This window comes from Nymphalis io, chromosome 9 (genome assembly GCF_905147045.1).
Source record: "Nymphalis io chromosome 9, ilAglIoxx1.1, whole genome shotgun sequence".
Taxonomy (NCBI): Eukaryota; Metazoa; Arthropoda; class Insecta; order Lepidoptera; family Nymphalidae; genus Nymphalis; species Nymphalis io.
Genome location: NC_065896.1, coordinates 11,434,634 through 11,456,524, shown reverse-complemented (window position 1 = coordinate 11,456,524; position 21,891 = coordinate 11,434,634). Strand labels below are relative to the sequence as shown.

Sequence of the window (21,891 nt, the reverse complement as noted above, 5' to 3'; positions counted from 1 at the left end):
TCCCCTTTTACACAAAGATGATGCATATTTATATTTTATTTCGACAAAATAATCTAATACGTAATAAATTACATAAGAACAAAATAATAAACGCCATTATATTTTTACTTGTAAATAAAGCGTGTGTGAAAAATTGTTTATATAACCTTAAAACTAGCAGTTCCTAAGTGTCCAGCTGCTGGGTAAAGGTGTCTAATACCTTTATTAAGTAGATCACTTATAAAGTAGAATGTTTATATTTCGATTTTATTTCACCACTTCACTACGACTTGACTGTGATATATGCAGCAGAATTTCCCCAAAAGTAATGAATAAACGTTATCGTTCACCACCGAGAACGAGATAAATTGTATTCACAAATTAGAAGGTACGATAGCACTCTGGTGCTGGTCTGAATTTTAACCCTCAAATTTCGATAAGATTCCGCAAGGCATGGGGGTCTATGATTCTTTTTTTCTTCCAAACTAGTATGTCCTTTACTACGTAAGTATTTAACAATAGCTTTTAAGCCTCATTTCGTATAGTTTTGTAAGGTGGTTTACCTGTAACAAATATCATCGTAGATATTATGTTTGAGCGGTCAGGATCTGTCTCCGCCATACAAAGTGCGGGACAAAGAATGAATGGGATGGCCACGATTGCTCCGATCATTGTCAAATAATGCTGTGAAGATAATGTAATAATTTTTATATGAATAAATAAATGAATAATATTTCGATACATACTACTAACTAAAGTTATAAAAATTAAAATCAACTTTTTCAGTTTGCCTTAATATACATCAAATAAATAAAAATATCAATGAAAACAATAATCAAAATCGATTCATTAACAAAAAAATATATGCAATACATGCATAGATAAATTTATATATTACACATTTATAGGTTACACAAGGCACTTAAACGCTCGATGCTATTAAAAAATGTACTTAACAAATGTCCCTGAATCATAAAACATTATTTAGTTTTAACGGGTAATTGTTTTCTTCATCTTTAAAAGTTAATGTTACAACTGACTTATTCTCATTTACAGTGTAAGCAATATATAGGTACTTTTAGATAGGATGTTCGTTAAAATGTTTTTCTAACACAACACATTATAAATACAACATATAAATCCTATCTGCATTTGGAACAGATAAAAAACTTTATGTAGACAAAATATATTTATTATTAATAATAACCTGTAATGCCATGAATATGCAGAGATACCAGGGTGGCAAGTCGTCTATGGCATAAGTGACATTGCCCTTGCGCTCCTCTTTCACTCCATTTGGTACATTCTAAAAAAAATAATGATTACTTGCAGCTTGTATAGACAAAAAGGTTTTTGTACTTGGTCTCATTACCTACAACAATTTTTACGCAACTTTCATGGAACCTTTTATCTACTTTTACTTTATTTTTTCCTCAAATGCAAATTGAGCATGACCTTATTTCACAACACTCAATGTGGGTTGGTGGATATGTGACAGAATTTCAAGCTCTACTGCAATACTGCGGGTATAGTAATATATTCTTTGATTTCTTTACGATATTTTCCTTTACTACTGGGTACGAGGTTAATTGTAAAAAAAAACAATCATGACATGAAATCTCAGTGATGCTTGGATTTGAACCCGCAATCTTGGTTTAAAATTCTTGTGTCAGTTTCTAGGCCATTTCACTTCTATCAGCGTATTTAATTTCAATTAGTATTCGGCGTATTCTCAAACAACTTTGAGTCCGTATTTGATAATAAAATACTACACGTTACATTATTTATGTTTTTATTTTTGATATACATAACTAATTTCGAAAATAAGTTATTTCTGTACACTTTCATCGTATTATAATGACAAAAAAGAACATGTTAATTGAACCAAATGTGAATATTTTTCCACAGAAATGTAAATAAACACTGAAAACAACCTTGTCTAAATAAACGAGATAAAACTAGTGCTAATCAAAAGTTATCCTAATCAACTTGACGTAAAGTAAACTATCGAATGAAACATAATTTTATTAGAGTAGAGTATATAATTATCGACATGACAGTTGGCGGACAAGTATGTATGTCTTTCGAATTATCACGATCATAAAATCGAGATATTTCTAAGTAACAGTATTGTACATTCGTGATCACATATCTGGACTGAAATTCAAAGATTAAGAAATTCGAATTTATTATTTATTATTTGCACATTTTATCTTATCATCCTGTTTGACCATCTATTTATATCTTAGCCAAGCATTCACATGATGCGGATGATATTAAAGTTGAAACTTTTTTGAAATACACCTACAATTTCTATTAGTAAGAAGGTATTTTCTAAGAACAAACTCAAAACGATTGTGAAATGACATGACACGATGTAAAAAATATTACCCATTCCTTGGGAACTAATATGTTATGTTTCCTTTGTTTGTAGCTACCCGTACACGAGATTTTCTGAGTGAAAATGTAAAACAAAATATATACTACACACATATGTAAGAAAATACCACGAAAATATCGATGACTCGCTAATAGCATTTAAGTATCAAAATTATTAACTGGAATTGTTATCAAATTATAATGCGGTATTAAAGATATGCTAACATTAAATTGTGAAATTTTAGTTTTTATTAAAAACAGCCGTACTTCAAAAATTCACCTACATAAAATTAAATTTACTCTAAAGGAATTTAAGGATATTCATCTATACTTGGTAATTGATTTTTTCAAAAAAATATTTTATCTAAATATACTCATTAAGACCAAATTAACTTTTGTGAAATTTTATATTTATCTCTTTCAACCTACCTGCTATTTATATACGACATTACAGCTATATACTACGTATATTAAAGCGTTAAAGTTCACAAAGAGCTAGAAAAAAAACAACGCCGAGATGGCCTAGTGATTAGATCGCGCTGAAGCGCCACTGAATTTTCATGTCCTTAATTTGTGTTTATAATTCATCTCGTGCTTGACGGTGAAGGAAAACATCGTGAGGAAACCTGCATGTGTCTAATTTCATTTAAATTCTTCCACATGTGTATTCTACTATTGGAGCAGCGTGGTGGAATAAGCTTCAAAACTTCTCCTCAAAAGGGAGAAGAGGCCTTAGCCCAGCAGTGGGACATTAACAGATTGTTACTGGTTACTGGTAAAGAACAATGTAAAATGGAGGATGCAGTACACTCATAACGACATAGTCAGCCCCAGATGCCTAGGTGTACAACACCGGCTTGGGCCAAACCCAGCCAAAAATAATATATTTTTACTCTAACCGTTTTGAAATGGGGAGGCTTAAATGTCAAAGAGTCTAGGCGCCATGGATCTCTAAGTCGGAGCCTGTATATAGATTGCGTTTTATGTTGCACATTCAAAAATAGTATATCGTAGTAACGTTTGATGTCATCATTATCTAACACTTCAGAGGATATATATAATATTTATTACGACCCATAAACCTCTGTATTGTAACTAGAAGGAAATAATGCGATAAATAAGAATGGAAAACTTCCTTTTACAAATTACTAATATGACTGTCTTAAGTACTTTATTAGTATCGTAGTTAAATATAATACTGTATCTTGATATGGTATTTTTCTAGTGGAAATAAAAATTACACTTACCAAATCTGGTACCATGCTCTCGAGTCCAATTTGAATATTGTGAATCACCATTTTTATCTGAAAGAATTTATTATTATTTATTATTAGCTTAATATTCAACGTAATTTCTTCTCACTATAGCTATAGTAAAATATTACTTTGTCATGTAATGTCCTATAATGTGCATTTGACTTTTTTTTGTACTATATCGTGTGTATTATAATTATTGTTACTTCTATTGGATATTTAGAATAAATCAATAACTTTATTTGCAAATCATGTTAAAGTAAAGATAATAATTAATGGTTATAATTGAAATAAAATGCTAAACTATTAAAACAACTACAGTATACTAACATCTCAATGCGCGAAGAAAATGAATTTAGGAGAAGAATGGAGGAGGTTAGGTTAGGTAGCTTATTTTAAGCCTCCCAGTAAACGGCGTGGGTACTGCTGGTTTTAAGTGCGTATTCCGATAACTTCAGCCGGCGAGACTCACATAAACTTCAGTTGGGGGAACGCTTAAATGCGTTTTTCCATTGAAAAAAATTATTCCACCACCCTGCTATTTTGTGGGTCAATGTTCGTAAATATCAATTTCGTTATGACTTTTTACTTAGCCGCTAAGCACGAGATCAAGACGCTTAAAAGAAACACGTGAAAATGCAGTGGATTGCACACATGCCCGGATGCCCAATCTTCTTTTAGATTACCGTTGTTCTATTTATTCGACTTGATTGGCTTGATTTCAAAAATACAAATAAAATGAATTATGAATACACTCTTTTGTTAAAAGAAGCAAAATCATATATTATAATTATTGCATTTATATAGTAAGTCTAATGTCCCACTGCTGAGCTATAGCCTTCTTTAGTTTTGAGAAGAAGATTGAATGTGAATCATAGAATATTTATGTAAACAGAGTAAAAGACCCAACTTCGCAGTTCAGCGCTGTAAGATATTCTTACTTATTATATTGCTTGGAATTTATTACGCTTGATATTGTGGATCGTCAATATCGTTGAAGTTATCCTATTTTAAGTCGATTATAAAGTAAAATAAGACATTAAATTTTAATTATCATATTACCTGCTCAATAAATACCTATTATACTGATAACAATTTTTTTTTCTGTTTAGCAATCAGTAAAATATATAAAAATTTAACATAATTTATATTATAAAATTGTATGTTTCTTCTTCAATCATCGTTAAAACGGTTTAACTGATTTTGATGAAACTTTTTGCGTTTAAAACAAATTCTTTATCACGTCAATAAAACAAAAGCCGGAAAAATATAACAAGAAAAAACTTATGCAAGTATCTGATGAATAAAAATAGGAACTCCGTAAAAAACTAAAGTTAACGCGTTGAGATCTCCTCTCCTTTCAGAAGGTTTGGAGCTCATCCCACCACGCTGCTCCAATGTGAGTTATTACTAGTCATCATTTTAAGCATCTCAATATGAATAAATAAAACGGAGGTAAATATGTTGCTTTTCAATAAATTCCTTAAATGGAAAACTTAGAAAAAACTGTTTTAATTGCAATGCTTTACATTTTAATTATTATTCGTTACGTATGAATAATTTATTGGTTATGTAAATTTTATATCTTATTCGAGATATTGTTTCCACGGATATTGTTTACGATTAGCCAGGCTTGGCTTCCACGAGAGATTTTTCAATTATGTATTTTATGTTAGAATAAATAAACAAAGTTATTATTGTTTTATTTAAAATTACCAAAACCCGACATGTTTCTTAGTAGGCTTTCGTTTGTTTTTCTCTGATCTATGTGATTCAAATCTGAACCGGTCGTATTTAATTTATACATCAATTAATTTAATATTTATATTATATATATGTTATATATATGTATATATATGTAATAATAAATATAAATCGGATTTAGATGTAGACCATGCAACAAAAATTATAATATTGACACCTACAATCTACGGGCGTAGATTAGAGGTAACGAACAAAAACTATATTATATACAATATGTATTATAAGCATTAAATGTGAAGTAATATTTTAATTTTTAATATCCTAGTCGTGAACGTGACCATGATTATAATGTTACTCGCTATGGCTTGGTTTTTCTGTAAGAAGCGAATAAATTAAAAACACAATAGATACCTCTGTGTTAAATTCGTTACAAATAATTAACAGGTAGGCATTTCAAAAGGGACTGAAAAGATACAGTCAAAAATGACATAGGATTTTGTATGAAAACGCACTAATATCATACATAGAAAAGGTTTTGTGTGTTGTCAATTTGTTACTTCTCCACACTTTATAGCGAAAATATGACATAATGAATATATTTTGGCCTTTTTACCCCTTTTAACTGGATTTTCGATTATGACGCGGGCAAAGTCGAGGGCCAAGCGCTTGTTAAATATATGATTAGGTATTTTTATTTTAATATGTTAACTTTATAGTAAAATTATTATCTTAGGTTAACATACACACTTGTTAGGGTTGTTAGGGTATATGTAAGTCGTATCGTATCCGTAATATAATGATATGAGAAAAAAAAATAACTTAACTATTTGTCTTTGTTTTATAAATTACAGAATATATAATTCTGTTATTTATCTGTGGACAATGTCGTTGATTGTAACAAAAATATATTTTTTGCACAAAGGTTAATAATGTTTAATAGTTTTGAAAACTTCTTTTGAACAATTGTTTATTGTTCGTCAATAAATAAATATGTATATAGCTTTTTGTGTAGTGTATTTAACGCATCAAGCGAAACTAGCAGAGCTCAAAGTCGAGAAATATACCCGTAATCCTTACAATTCCAGATTTCAGTATCCACCTCCTAGTTCAACATATCAGATCGATGGTACTAAATGATTGTGCTGTCGTTCAAATGACATAAACTTTTGCAATTTCAAACCGAGATAAAAATTAGAAGTAGATTAAAACAGATACCCTAAATTTGAAATACATGCACTTGGTAACAAGAAGTTTGTCATACATCAAACGGCCTATAGTAATCAATTTTTAATTACCTTTAAAACATAAATAATATGTATTTATGATTAAATAACCATCGTGTTTATTTAAAGAAAATATTCACTTTAACATATTTAAAAAATACACTTATAGCGTCTTTTCATGAATACACATTTTTAAAATGTAATAAAATAACAACTCACCGAAATATTTACAAAACACAAAACTATTCCACGGAAGTACGAATATCAGCACAAGCAAGCGATCGGAGCCAAGACTCGTTAATGGCAACAAATGACAGCGACCATCTAATAACAATAATTAATTTCAACACGAGCACACTGTAAATATAAGACGTATTTATTGGTACAATTATTCTTATTAAGACGTATCTTTTCATAATAATCAGTCGCTATGACAATTATAGCATTTTAAAACCATATGTTATTTGTATTATACCTTACTTATAATATTAAATCAGTAATTCTTGTATATAAATAAATTTCGTGTATCTTGGAAACAGACGAGCCAGATAAAATTGAAGCCACAAATGAATTCGAACTATCGATGACTAACTCGCCTTAGCTTGACTAAGTTTAAGGCAATTAAATAATTGTTGCAAGGTAATGTATTTTAATTAGATTAAAACTTTGAATCCGTATTATTTGTAACAGCATAATACCCAACAAATCAGTTATAAAAATAAAACTAAAAAATACATTTGAATTAAAGAATAAAATTACTTGTTCCGGTACATATAGTCTTTATCGTTTAAATAAATTGTATGCAATAATTATTGTTGAAGCAATACATTATTTATTCTGTTTTTATGGTTTTAAAAATTAATTTTAGGTGTCTTTTAAATTTTTCGCTTGTCTGCCCACCAAGTTTTCTTTTTAATCAAACTTAATCGTTTTCAAAGTCTTTTTGATGTAGGTAAATCCGATTATTTGTTCCGTTTCAAACTCGACTGGCTGCCTGCCATCAAAACATCGTTATCATTATCTTGAATATTACAATTATGCAAGTTCCTCACTTTTTATAACAAACTTTATCGTACACCAATGTTAAATTATAGAAGTACTTAAGAATAAAACTATTATTTAATATAATACGTTGTACAACGGGCGGTCTTATGGCTAATTGTCTTTTAGTTTTCCGGACAAACCAATCTGAGGAAGATAAATTTAAGTACGTCATAATCTTGGTGCAGATATAAACTTACAATTTAAATACAAATATTCACGAACTTTCAATTATATGTGTGTATATATAAACTAAAAAGGCTATCGTTTTAATATTTACTCTTTTATTTCTACTGAAGCTACGTACGGATAGCCGAGATGGCCTAGTGGTAAGAACGCGTGAATCTTAACCGATGATCTTGGGTTCAAACCCAGGCAAGCACCATTGAATTTTCATGTGCTTAATTTGTGTTTATAATTCATCTCGTGCTTGATGGTGAAGGAAAACATCGTGAGGAAACCTGCATGTGTCTAATTTCATTGAAATTATGCCACATGTGTATTCTACCAACCCCCATTGGAGCAACGTGGTAGAATAAGCTCCAAACCTTCTCCTCAAAAGGGAGAGGAGACCTTAACCCAGCAGTGGGACATTAACAGGCTGTTTTTGAAGCTACGTACTTCCTATAAAACTGAATTTATTGCGAGCGTAAATATTAAAACTTGTTTGTATGACAATTAAATAAATTCATTTTCACACACCGCAACCTTCATTGGTTTTCGTTCTTTCGCGAAAAAATAGCGATCAAATGTCCGCGAAAATGTATTCGGGATTATGGAAGTAAAATAAAGTGGTTTTAAATAGTTAGGCGGAATAGTGTTGTATTATATATATTTTTATGTTATAGGTAGGCGAACGGGCAAATGGGCCACTTGATGTTAAGTGGTCTCAACCGCCTATAGACATTGGCGATGTAAGAAGTATTAACCACTCCTTACATCGCCAATGCGCCAACCTATCTACTACTACCTACCAACCTTGGGAACGAAGATGTTATGTCCCTTTTGCCTGTAATTACACTGGCTCACCATCCTTAACGAACAATACTATTGCTGTTTGGCGATAAAATATGTGATGAGTGGGTGGTAGCTACCCAGACGGGCTTGCACAAAGCCCTATCACCTTTTTTTTTAACGCTGGAAAAACGCATTACGCGTTTCCCCCACGGGAACGGTGGGGGGGTATGTCCACGTCCGGCCCGCCTATGCGGGCCTCCATTCTCTAGGAAGGGGTCCCAGGGTACTGTGAACCCCCCCTACTCCCGGTGGCGCCTATTGTGGCGGGGAGAGAAGGTGCGCATAGAGCCTTTTTCTTCCTTCATCTTCTTCCCGCGCCCGCTCCGCAGCCTCCTTCTGTGGCATCACACTATCGCAGAAGGAGACCATCTCCGACCAAGCGAGGGGTGCCCACGCTTCCGAGCATCGCGTCGATGATGCTCGGCAAGGAGAGGTCTCCTCCAACAACCACCGCCAGGGAATGCCTCTGGTGCCCCCACGCAGCTCACTTCGTCAGGGTGTGATGCGCCGTGTCGAATGGCGCACCACACTCGTGGCGGGAGGGTGACACCTCCTGCCCCGCTATCTCGTGCAGGTACTTACCGAAACAGCCATGTCCGGTAAGCACCTGCGTCAGCCTGAACGAGAGCGTGCCTCGTTTCCTTTTGACCCAGCGACTCAAGTGGGGACGTAACGCCTCCACTGTCGCCAGGCTGGCCGTGGGGGACCCCAGGTCCTCCTCCCATCGGCAGCCCAGGGCCTGCTGGGCTAGAGCCCTGATCCGCCCGACCTCCGCCGACCCTGATCGCCCTCACCGCTATGACCTTCTGCGGCTTCCGCAGGAAGGCCCGGTTTTGTGCGGTGAGTACGTCCACCCATATCAGGGCACCATACAGTGCCATCGACCTCACTACACCAGCATAGAGGCGCCGACATAGCGATCCCGGTCCTCCCACGTTGGGTAGGAGGCGGCCTAAGGCGGCGTCGGCAAAGCCCTACCACCTAGTAAAAGGTAAATTAATCATAAACTGTTTGTATTGTATAATACAACAGAGCTTTTAGCAAATTACATGAAACATGTAAATCTGGTTTGTTTATCTTCACTCCCTCTTAGATTGGAATAAGGTAGTCCCATTCTTGTGATGAATATTTTGACAAATTACAAAGTTTTCATGGTCACTTTTATTGAGGGAAACTACAGATTAATTAAACCGAACTAAATCTACCGTAATTTTTTTTTTTGTAACTTAAAAGTAAATCCTATAATATAAGTTATCTATGAAAGAATTTTATACTGTGAATGTCAATATTGTCAATCAAAAAAGTAGTATTGCACACGTTTTGCGTATATTTTCGTCTGATTTTTTTTACAAGACATATATATAATAATATATAAATATGTATAGCACTTAAAAATACAACAATTAACAAGAACAAGTGCATCGATAACATACTACATAGGTACAAATATATAAAAATGGACGTTGGTATATCTGGTTGAGATTAATAGACTTTAATATATTTTATATGATTGACATGACAATTGGTGTACTTATACTACTAATACAACATACAAACAAATTTATTTGCAGCATTGCAGCATTGCAACGCTGGCCATTAGCTAGTAGGTTTATATAAAGATTTATTTGTTTTTAAATTATTATAATCAATATATAAAGATAAAAGCAGTTGCGTCGCTATCGTAGGGTCATGTGGTGCAGAGCACTAGGGCCCCGGAGCTTAGTGGGCCCTCTAAACTCAGTTTTGAAAAGAGAGGAGCATAAAAGGAATATTTTTTTTTTCTTTCTTTGTTTTTAAATGAACATCAACAATTCCAAAACTCCTGACTTAAGATTTTTAGCACGTGCCAAGCGTTGTCGATAAGCATATGCTGTTTATTATCGTTATTACAGTCATTTAGTAGTTTGGATGAGTACGTCCGTAGCACATTGGATCAGCGATAAGCTCACGTGCTTGACAGTCGTGAGATCAATTCGACAATTCCACCCATCAACTTTTTAGTCAAGTTTTCATTCGCCCTTGCCTCCCATCAGTTTCAAAACATGTCAATCAGACTACAAAACATGTATGATACATGTTCCAGCACAATGGTAACCGTATACCTAATCTATAATAACTCTCAACTTGATCGACAACGAAAAATAAAGGACGTTTTTCTAAACTCAAGTTCATATTGACAAATAAGCTACTATAGGAACTATAATATCTTATTACGAATTAGTATTGATTCCAATCTCATCCCGTGGGTGTCGTAAGAGGCGACTGAGGGACGGGGAAAAGGGGGGATGGGCAGCAGCGTCCCCCCTCCCATAAACATCTTACCCCCTACTGCGCTCGCCAACACGCCTGCCCAGCGCGGCGAGTATGGGCAAACCCCTCCCTTAATGGCAGATGCGCCCAAAAAAAAGGCCCCCAGTTACCGGCAAGCCCGCTAGGCCCGACCAAGGTAGCGGTCGCGGTATCGGCAGGGCAGGGGGTGCTAAGAATCACCGGTTCACGGCAGGCTACCGTATGAAACGACTGAACATGGCAACGTATAATGGACGCTCGATGAGGCTGGACCATCACCTCGCCGAATTAGAAGTAGAGTTAAGTCATATAAACTGGCATATACTGGGGTTATCTGAAGTCCGAAGACAGGGGGAGGACACGATAACTCTAGAGTCCGGTAACTTACTCTACTTCCGCGAAGGTGATAACCTCTCCCAGGGTGGTGTCGGTTTTCTTGTCAAAAAGGATCTCATTAGCAGCATTGTGGAAATCAGTAGTGTGTCGAATCGGGTAGCGTACCTTGTCCTAAAACTTTCCGACAGGTACTCCCTGAAGGTTGTACAGGTATATGCGCCAACTTCGACATACTCTGATGATGTGGTCGAAGCGATGTACGAGGACATCGCAAAGGCCCTCAACGACACCTCGAGGGCCCACTACAATGTTGTTATGGGAGACTTTAATGCTAAAGTGGGAGTACAAGATAGCGGTGAATCGAAAGTCGGACCTTACGGCTTGGGCTGCAGAAATCACAGGGGGCAAATGCTGGTAAACTTTCTCGAAGCGCAGGGGCTTTTTTTGATGAATTCTTTCTTTCAAAAGAAGCCTCAGAGGAGGTGGACCTGGCGAAGCCCCGATAACGTGACAAGGAACGAGATAGACTTTATCATTTCGAATAAAAGGCACATATTTAGAGATGTTTCAGTGATCAACAGGTTTAATACCGGAAGTGATCACCGCTTGGTTCGAGGCACTCTAAATATCAACTTAAAAGCCGAAAGATCGAGAATGATGAGGTCTACTCTCCGACCTACCATGCTCCAAGCTGCTCAAGGCTCCGAAAAGTTCCAAATGGAACTTCAAAATCAATTCACCGCGTTGGAAACCATAAGCAGCATTGATGAGAGAACCGACACGCTGGTCAAAATACTGCAAAACACATCCCGCAAGTGTTTTCCGCCACAGAGAAGAGACAACGCACCAAAACTCTCTGCTGAGACACTCGAGCTCATGAGAAAACGACGAGAACTACCATCGTTTTTGTCAGATAAGGCCTTAAACCGAACAATAAAAACGCTGACGCGACGCGATCTCCGACGCTCCAATACCCGTGCCATCAAGGCTGCGATTGAGCAAAATCGGGGATCGAAAGTGTTCGCTCGCAAGTTTGGGAGGCCGCGTCTGACAAAACTTAAAACTGAAAATGGTGGGGTCGTTACCTCTAGGCCTGAGATTATCGGAGAAGTAGAGAGGTTTTATGGGCAGTTGTTCTCTTCAAGATCGGATAAACCCGTGGGAATCAGTATTGATGACCAGCGCGCCCCTCTTATGCGCCATTACTCCGAGGAGCTCCCGGTCGTTGACCAAGGAGAGATTAGGGCGGCTCTAGAACAGCTTAAAAACAACAAAGCTCCGGGAGATGACGGAATCACAACAGAGTTGCTTAAGGCAGGCGGGACTCCGGTCCTGAAAGAGCTAGCAAGCCTCTTTAATTCCGTCATCCAACATGGCAAGACCCCGGAAACGTGGAGCGGGAGTGAGGTGGTACTGTTTTTCAAGAAAGGTGATAAAACCCTCTTGAAAAACTACAGACCAATCTCCCTCCTGAGTCACGTGTATAAGCTGTTCTCAAGAGTCGTCACGAACCGTCTCGCCAGACGACTTGACGAGTTCCAGCCCCCAGAGCAAGCCGGCTTTCGATCAGGCTACAGCACCGTGGACCACATCCATACTGTTCGGCAGATTGTGCAGAAGACCGAAGAGTACAATCAGCCGCTGTGTATGGCATTTGTGGACTACGAGAAAGCCTTCGACTCCATCGAAACCTGGGCAGTGCTCGACTCATTGCAGAGATGTCATATCGATTGGAGATATATCGAGGTACTGAGATGTCTGTACAACGCCGCTACAATGACTGTCCACATCCAGGACTGTAAGACGAAGGCGATCCAACTGCGCAGAGGGGTGAGACAGGGGGATGTAATATCCCCGAAACTGTTCACCAACGCGTTGGAAGACGTTTTCAAAACGCTGGATTGGACTAGGTATGGAGTCAATGTAAACGGCGAGTACATCTCACACCTTCGATTTGCCGACGATATCGTCATCATAGCAGAGTCGCTGGAACAACTCACCGAAATGCTGCGTAGCCTAGGCGAGTCTTCCCGGTGTGTCGGTCTCGGTATGAACTTGGACAAGACCAAGGTCATGTTCAATAGGCATGTCGTGCCGGGACCGATATACGTCGAGGGGAAACCTCTCGAAGTTGTTAGTGAATATACCTACCTAGGACAGATAATACAAGTCGGTAGGAACAACTTCGAGAAGGAAGCCGATCGAAGAATTCGCTTGGGATGGGCAGCATTTGGCAACCTTCGTCAAGTCCTCAAGTCGTCTATACCGCAATGTTTGAAGACGAAAGTCTTCAACCAATGCGTCTTACCTGCCATGACATACGGTGCCGAAACGTGGACACTAACTGCGGGACTAGTCCACAAATTCAAAGTCGCTCAGCGTGCTATGGAGCGAGCTATGCTCGGAGTATCTTTGAAGGATAAGATCAGAAATGAGATTATCCGGAAAAGAACCGGAGTCACCGACATAGCTTGCAAAATTAGCAGGCTGAAGTGGCAGTGGGCTGGTCACGTATGTCGTAGGACCGATGGCCGTTGGAGCAGACGAGTCCTAGAGTGGAGACCGCGAATCGGCAAGCGCAGCGTAGGGCGCCCTCCAGCCAGGTGGACCGACGACCTTAAGAAGGTGGCGGGCACCAACTGGATGCGGAAGGCGGAGGACAGGGAGCTTTGGCGCACCTTGGGAGAGGCCTATGTTCAGCAGTGGACAACGATTGGCTGTTGATTGATTGATTGATATGATTACCGACGAACTTTAATCTCTACCGCATCATTACCAAACAAACTGTTTTGTGTTTTTTTTTTTGTAGAACTTCCTGTAATCTTTACTAAACATTGACAAGCAATGTAGTAAAATCTCAGTAAGTACTCCGAATTTCCATTTTTTTCCAAAATCGTTTTTTTCCTTTATTTATCTCATCTGTATAATAAATATTCTGTATTGTCATGTGCGTCGTTGATTATTTATTCCCATTTTCTTCTATTAAACACATAGAGATTCTACCCCTCATAGCGACGTATGGATTTAGGCTACTAGGGATAAGTTGAACTCACTGTTTAATTTCAGGCTACGCGGAAAGAGGGGATGAGGGCCCGATTCTTTCCTTATGCACCGGGGCCCTTGTCCACCACTGGATAGAGGATGTAAAATTAGAAGACCATATTAATTGAAGAATTTTCAAGTTAAATGTTCAATGATCAACCAGTCAAAAATTGACTCGGATTTAAAATCAAAATCAAAATTTGTTATTATTATTAACAAAGTACGGAGTCTACGTACAAATACCACTATAGTATAGTATAGAGTATACTGAACGTCCTTCAGTTCCTATCTTAAATTTATAAATCTCAGGATTCATAGTGAGGCATGAAGCTATGAGTGCTAGTATTGTTTTAAGATAAAGTACTATTCCTTCCATTGCACTAATAAAATCTCATATCTTATCTTAATCGTATAATTTGTTTCACACACTTAACTCATAAAATAAAAGATATAAGTCTTGTTATATTTAAATTAAAACGTTTTAGCTTTACTCCATATATTGTTTGATTATACAGAGGTATTGTAAAGAACGGTTTAACAATTATTCAAAGAAAATATTATCAATACCTCAATACATTTCATTAAATAATTGATACCTACGAGTGTTCACTAATTAGGTTTTCGAAATTCTACCATAATCGTTTTTGAATATTTGAGGAGAACATAAGTACTTAAATGTACATTTTTCGAAACTATTTATATACAAATAACCTGTTCAACTTACGTTTCTTGTATGAATACTAAACATAGCGATTATATACCATTTATTACTAGGGATTTTTTTTATATGCGCCGGGAGGGCAAACGACTCAACCTGATGGAGTGCGATAAGTGGAGTGGAGTGCAAACCCGCCGCCTAGCCGCCTTCGCCTTGCCGACCCTGCAAGATGCCTCTTCACGCCTCATTTGAAGGAACCCGGGTTGTAAGAGAAGGGGAACACGTGAGCTGGTAAGGAATTCCATTTTTTGGAAGTGCGACAAAGAAACGAGTTGCCAAATTTCTTTGTGCGCGATGGAATTGATGTCACAGTTAGACGGTGACATCGAGAGCCATCGCGGTGTGATATAAATAAATGTTATATTAATCTTATTCTTTAATTTTTTTCTTTCTTAAACTATCCTTTTGTGCGTATTATCTGCACATAATAATTTCAATCTTTCACATCTGCCAGGCGACCCGCGACGATTCGTTTTTAAAAAGTAAAATTATGTATGTATATGTTAAGGAGAGGTTAAATTTAATACAAAATTTGTAGAAAATATATTTTATTAAATAAATTTCGACGATCACAGACCAAGATACACTTTACGTAAAATAAACAAAATATTATAAAGTAGGATTGCCACAACATAAAACGTAGGTTTAGCCATATTAGATATGTATAATTTTACTTGGCGGTAGGATTGTTTGTGCAAGCCTGAGGGTTAGGTACCATCCACTCATTAGATATTCTACCAAACAGCAATAGTACTTTCGTGTGCCGGTTTTAATGCTGAGTTAGCCAGTACAGGCACAAGGGTCATAACATCTTACTCCTTAAAATCGGCGGCGCATTGGCGATGCAAGCAATGGTTAATATTTTTAAGTGCCAATGTATATGGGTGTTGGTGACCACATACAATCAGGTGGCCCATTTGCCTATCTACTTACTTATTATGAATAATAACAAATAACACGTAAACCTTTTACAATATAAAACTTCTTACATGAATAGTTATCGTATTCTACTTAAATGTAAAAAAGACATACCAACAATTAAAAAAGTAGCTTAAAAAGTATGCATTTCATGCCTAATTACGTTACCTTGTACATATTTCATATTATTTAATAATATAAAAAAAATATATTAATTTTTAGTTACCAAAATATTAATATCACTAGCCAATGGTAAAATATCACATTCCAAAAACCCTTTTCAATTTTATCACAAAGTTTCAATGTATACTTGAGAAGTTAACGGCCTCACTTATAAACGTTCCTTACTTATTTCTCTCTTTCTGTCATTATTGATTTGACATTCGAAAGAAGAAGACACAGCACAACTGATTCCTCACTATAATGTTTATAATTATCACCTAATACACAACATGCAATAATGATACATGTATCTATAAAATTAAAACTTAAAAAAAAATTATCTGACTAAAAATGGCTAAACCGCCATATGTAATGCGGTATAATTTGTTTATATTTTATCATTACTAAACGTATTTTTACGACTAAGGCACCTTTTTATTGCTTTGTTTCAAAAGTATCCGCGACACCGGTTTTAAGCTTCGCTAACCTGTATTAGAGCCATACTAGCGTTTTATGAGTGTCTTAATGTACATAATTCTCGACCCAAAGACGGTTTCCTAAAGGACTCACATAGTGTATCTTCCACTCGACTATGAATTTACACTGGTATTTTTTTATAAATTTATTCTACTAGAAAAATAATATAATCATAATAATAAAAAAAAAAACCATTTAAAAATAAATTACACGAACTAAGTTATTTTTACATATACAATTCATTTCACAGATTAAAAATAACATATCTTGATATTTTATTTTTAATCTGTGAAATGAATTGTACGTGAACGACTATTGGTTACATATATATCTTTGCAGCTGCAGCGAACTTGTTTGAACGCGTTAATCTCAGAATCTACTAGTCCGATTTAAATGAAACTTTTTGCATTCGATAGTTGAATTCTTGAAAAAGTAATTTATATAACATCACGCTTCGACCCACGGGGGCTGAGATGTAACGTTTAACGCGGATGAAACTGCACGGAGCAGCTAGCCTTACAATAAACTTTATATAGATACTTACGACTTTTTCAAACTCATCTATATATGAACTCATAGGAACAAAAATCACTTACGTTTGACATATTGATACGCAATTTTAAGAACATATATAACTTATATAATACTTTTACATTATGAGATATAAGAATTTTATTTTTTAAATAAATAACATTAATAGGATTATAACGATCATTTTCTAAAGTAAAAATGACTTATTTCCATTGATCACATTATCTTCCAAAATGTATTAACAGTTTAACTGTAAACACTGATTCTTAAGCACGTTTGGTATTAACAATACTTAAAGGCACATTAAAAAATATATTTAATTAGTTTAATGGCTTACGATAAGGCCGTAGATCCTGAAGTCTTAGATTCAAATCCTAGGTCGGGCCGATAAAATATTATTGGAATTTTCTATAGAAAAATTCTCAATAGTAGCCCGGAGTCTGTATGTCCTGCGCAGTCTAATCTCTCTTGGGAATCTCCAAAATCAGTCAGGTGGACATCATCACCAAACAAAGTAAGATTTATTTATGAGAGATACTGAATTTTTAAAATGTTACAAATATATATTTAACGTAATATTTCTTTGGATAACAAGAACTAGCTTTTAAATATTAATAATGTTTTTACTCACAAATGGATTTAAAAAAATCATTATCAATCAAATTTTTTTTAAATCGAATTAGGTTATCTAGAACTCCACGATTTGCTCAAAGTCGAATTCACCTCATGACGTACCTACGTCATTACACGTACGACGATAAGCCGAGATGGCCTAGTGATTAGAACGCGAGAATCTTAACCGATGAACGTGGGTTCAAACCCGGGTAAACACCACTGAATTTTCATGTGCTTAATTTGTGGTTATAATTCATCTCGAGTTTCACGGTAAAGGAAAACATTGTGAGGAAACCTGCATGTGTCTAATTTAATTGAAATTATGTCACATGTGTATTCTACCAACACGTATTGGAGCAGCGTGGTGGAATAAGCTCTAACCCTTCTCCCCAAAAAGGGAGATGAGGCAGCCCAGCAGTGGGGCATTAACAGGCTGTTACTGAATTCCACGCTCCAACCCATGATATAACGTCATATATATATATATAGAAATTGGTCATTAACATCTTATTAAAAAAGTAAAATCATATAGAAGATGTTCTAAAGTTATTTTCATTCATCGTGTATGTCTTTCAGTTGTTCCTTGTTATGTGTGCATAGAACCTTACAAACTGTACAATCTCCAGTCAAGAGATGGCGATGTTGTGGAAGACGTACAAAATCCATACCTGCAAAATGAACATTATATATTTCTGTGGCCTGGTGCTAAAAGGGCCAAAGAACATATTTGAGTGAAATGTACTTAAGCCCTTTTTTGGCACATCATTAAAAATAAAATTGCTAATACCGACAATATTACGTAAAAAGGCACAAAGGTAAAACAACTGACATCATGTTTATTGTTTCTATTCTGATAGGCAAAAGTAAGGTTTATTGATATAAGCCCTTTTAGTACCAGGCAACCGATTTTTTAAATATACAACCAATTCAAAGATGATATTATTTTTACATCCTCATTTCAAGCCCCGGGTCAAGTTAGTTATCAGTGGCCTGGAGTCTTGAAGTGGGTAAACCCTTGCCGAAAGCATATGTCCTAAACTATTCCGGTCGGTGTCGGCGATCCCATCTGATTACGAAATAGAATAGTGAATGTATCTGTGCATCACACATTTGTGTACTATAAAATATCCAGTTCAATTGGCTAGTACCACTTAAGAATGTCTGCCGTGGCTGAAATCAACCAGGAGGACTTCACCATCATTATCATCACTTTGTTTTACTTTTTGGCCATAGACCATATTGCATTAAAACTTAATGATTTGTCATTATTTTAATACAATATAATTTGTCTAATGTTTTAATTGTAATTGTGTTTTATTATCCTTAGGACGATTGTATAGAACTGATATTTATAAATAGTTTGAATAAGATTTATAAGCTCATACCTTTTGCCTCTAAGCTATGCACATCCTGGGAACTAGTTGTAGGAGATTCAACATCAAAGCACTCCTGTTTTCTGAAAAAAATAATACCAATAAATTAAATGCTACAGTTAACTTTGGGTAGATTATAATTTGCGCACTTATTTGGAGTTTTTGCGGTGTTTTTTAACAGCATAGAGTAATTTTGCAGACTTACACCCGGTCAGGTGCTCAACTTACTGGGTGTATACTTTTAAATGTGTATATGTTCCCGGCACCATATTTGATATTGTGGTGCTTACATTTAAGCTCAACATGCGCTTATCAAAAAAACTTTTGAAAGCTCATACAAGATAAGACTGTTCTAGTCGAGTCATCTGAAAACCACATCATTTATTTTGGAATTACCAAGTTTACAACTCATACCTTTTAGAGTCAATGTCCTTCATTAGCCGCTCAGCTTTGGTCCATACATCTTCCTTGACAATTTCCTTTAATTTACTTCTTTCTAAGTATTCTTTATAGCGTTCCCCAGCATGTGAAGATGGAACGAAATTTCCTGGTTTATATTTATCTAACGAAATGTCATTTTCAGTTGTCATAGACATTGATGAATGACCTTCTTTCTGATATGTGCTTGTGTTACCCAGACTCTTTCTATTTGGAGATTTCTTCTTAAACATTGAAGTGGTTGATTGAATCATTGGGATTGTTTTGTAAACTGATTCACTATTGCTGCTACATTCGGTTGAAATGTCTTTAAGATCAGGTATAAAATCATCCGGTTTCAAAAGTTTCGTGCTAGGCACTTGTATTTCAATATTGTCTTCATTAGTATACATATTATCTCCATATTTTTCAATGAGTGAAGCAACAGCAACATTCCTTTTCTTTTTTGGTTTTTTTATATTTTTTTTTACATCACTTTTCAATATTGATTCCAGTCCAGCACTTGTTCCTTGAGAAACGTTAGGATTTGATTTGGTAATTTCTACTATTGTTTTTGTATGATCAGTTCCCTTATCTTCAATATCTGTTACGCTAACTTCTCTCACCTGAAATTTACAATTAAAAATACAACAAGTACATTGACTTTGTTTTCAATTGATTCTTACAATTTAATGAAATTAGTTGTTTAATAGTTATTATTTTAGATAGTTATTATTAATGGCTAATAATAAATTAATGTGTTTATTTAAATATTTACCTTGTAATATGTATATTTAAATATTTACCTTGTAATATTTGGACACAATTTTATTTATATGTACAAAATAAAAATATGTCAGCAATAAATTTCAATAGAATATACAATTAGACCAAAAAACAAACATACCAAGTTTAGCATATGCTGAATAAGTTGAATATCAGGTCCGGTTTCAAAGTCACCACTGCCAACACAGCCAGTAAAATACTCTTCTTCTGTTTCTGAAATAGAAAATCAAAAATAATTCTGTATATACAAATAAATATATAAACATAGATAGCAATTCAAAGTTAATCGAATGTTAATCACAATAACTTTAAATGTCTGAAGTATTTTCATGAATATATAATAATCTTGACTTTCATATACATTATGAACCTTTTCTTTTTTTAACCCTGGAAAAACGCGTTACGCGTTTCCCTCACGGGAACAGTGAGCGGGTATGTGGGGCGCGCCGGTGTCCAAGGCACCGTGTGCGCCCCGAACATCGGAATACCCACTAAAAAACCAGCGGTAGCCTTTCCGTCTTAACGTGGAGCGCCACGGGATCGCTTTCGCATGCTACCGTGACGATACATTTTGAACCTAGGCAAGTATAATAACGGAAAAAAAAGTTTTAAGGTTAATACTTATAAAGATAAGTGAAAATAGCTGTTTACCTTCCGTATAATTGAGAGCGGGTGGTTTTTCATTGGAACCCACTGGATTAACGATTTCAGCAGGGACTTCACGTCCCTGTGCCACGGATAAATCCCTCAGAATTGCATTTTCGTTAGTCCAGTGCGAGGACATTTTATATTTATAAATCTACAATTTCTAAACACATCAAATGGCTTGTTGTTATTTCGGGTAAATAATAATTAATATTATATATATAACTCGTTAAATGCACTTAGATATAGACACAGAGTGATAGTAATAGCAGTTGCTGCATAGTGCTTACGAGTTGTTTTTCTTGCTAGAATAAATCATATATTTTGAAATCAAATGACAATTAACAACGAACAAGTGACAACGTCAACAATAGTGACCAGTGTCGCCAAAACTTGATTATTTTCCCCCTACGAGTGAAACAAAAACCATTAAGGGTTTTTGTTAAGAATATGTTATTTGAATGAAATGAATGCATTATAAAGCAGGAATTGCCTAACTTTTTGAAAATTAATTTTTAACGTGCTTAACATTTACTCTTATGTTAATATTTTTATGTTAATATTCTTATGTTTATATATATTTACATTTACTCATATCTCAAAAAATATTTACATTGATTACTTGATTTACTATTTTTATTAGCGGTTAAAAGTTTTGTTACTAATTAAAAAATATATATTCCTGAACACGATCAGATGCATTAAGATAAGCTGGCGGATCCTTAATTTAAAATTTAGATAATTTAAAATCACCACATTTGATTTTAAATTCCGGACAGATCAAGAGTATAAAGAATTAAAAAATAGTTTTAGATCTCAGAAGATAGATATTGAGAGTTTAATGTCATGCGAGTATATAAAAAAAAAACTCCGTATAGCGTCTTAATATTCCTAGTCTAGCGTGTGAATGCGCTAGTCTAGGACTCATCTTATCTTGCCATACTGGTGGTAGAGCTTTGTGCAAGCTCGTCTGGGTAGGTAGCACC

General features: G+C 35.4%; 2 protein-coding genes across 2 annotated transcripts in view; both read right to left on the bottom strand.

Moving 5' to 3' along the window:
• The window catches only part of LOC126770533 (solute carrier family 23 member 2), a 30,967-nt gene extending 24,072 nt beyond the window's left edge, over positions 1–6,895 (bottom strand). The window contains exons 1-4 of the mRNA XM_050489964.1: positions 6,758–6,895; positions 3,606–3,662; positions 1,187–1,285; positions 543–663 (exon numbers count right to left, since the gene is read on the bottom strand). Of these exons, the coding sequence (XP_050345921.1) occupies positions 543–663; positions 1,187–1,285; positions 3,606–3,656 (271 nt within the window). The 5' untranslated portion in view covers positions 3,657–3,662; positions 6,758–6,895. The remainder of the gene's footprint in view (positions 1–542; positions 664–1,186; positions 1,286–3,605; positions 3,663–6,757) is intronic.
• An 8,630-nt stretch (positions 6,896–15,525) lies between these two features.
• Positions 15,526–21,224, bottom strand: LOC126770602 (uncharacterized). The gene is made up of 5 exons (XM_050490078.1): positions 20,912–21,224; positions 20,382–20,473; positions 19,472–20,100; positions 19,070–19,140; positions 15,526–18,352 (listed from the first exon to the last, which is right to left on the bottom strand). Exons 1-5 carry the CDS (start codon positions 21,042–21,044, stop codon positions 18,237–18,239), a joined length of 1,041 nt encoding a protein of 346 aa, XP_050346035.1. The 5' UTR covers positions 21,045–21,224; the 3' UTR covers positions 15,526–18,236.
• Between the last annotated feature and the right edge of the window lie 667 nt (positions 21,225–21,891).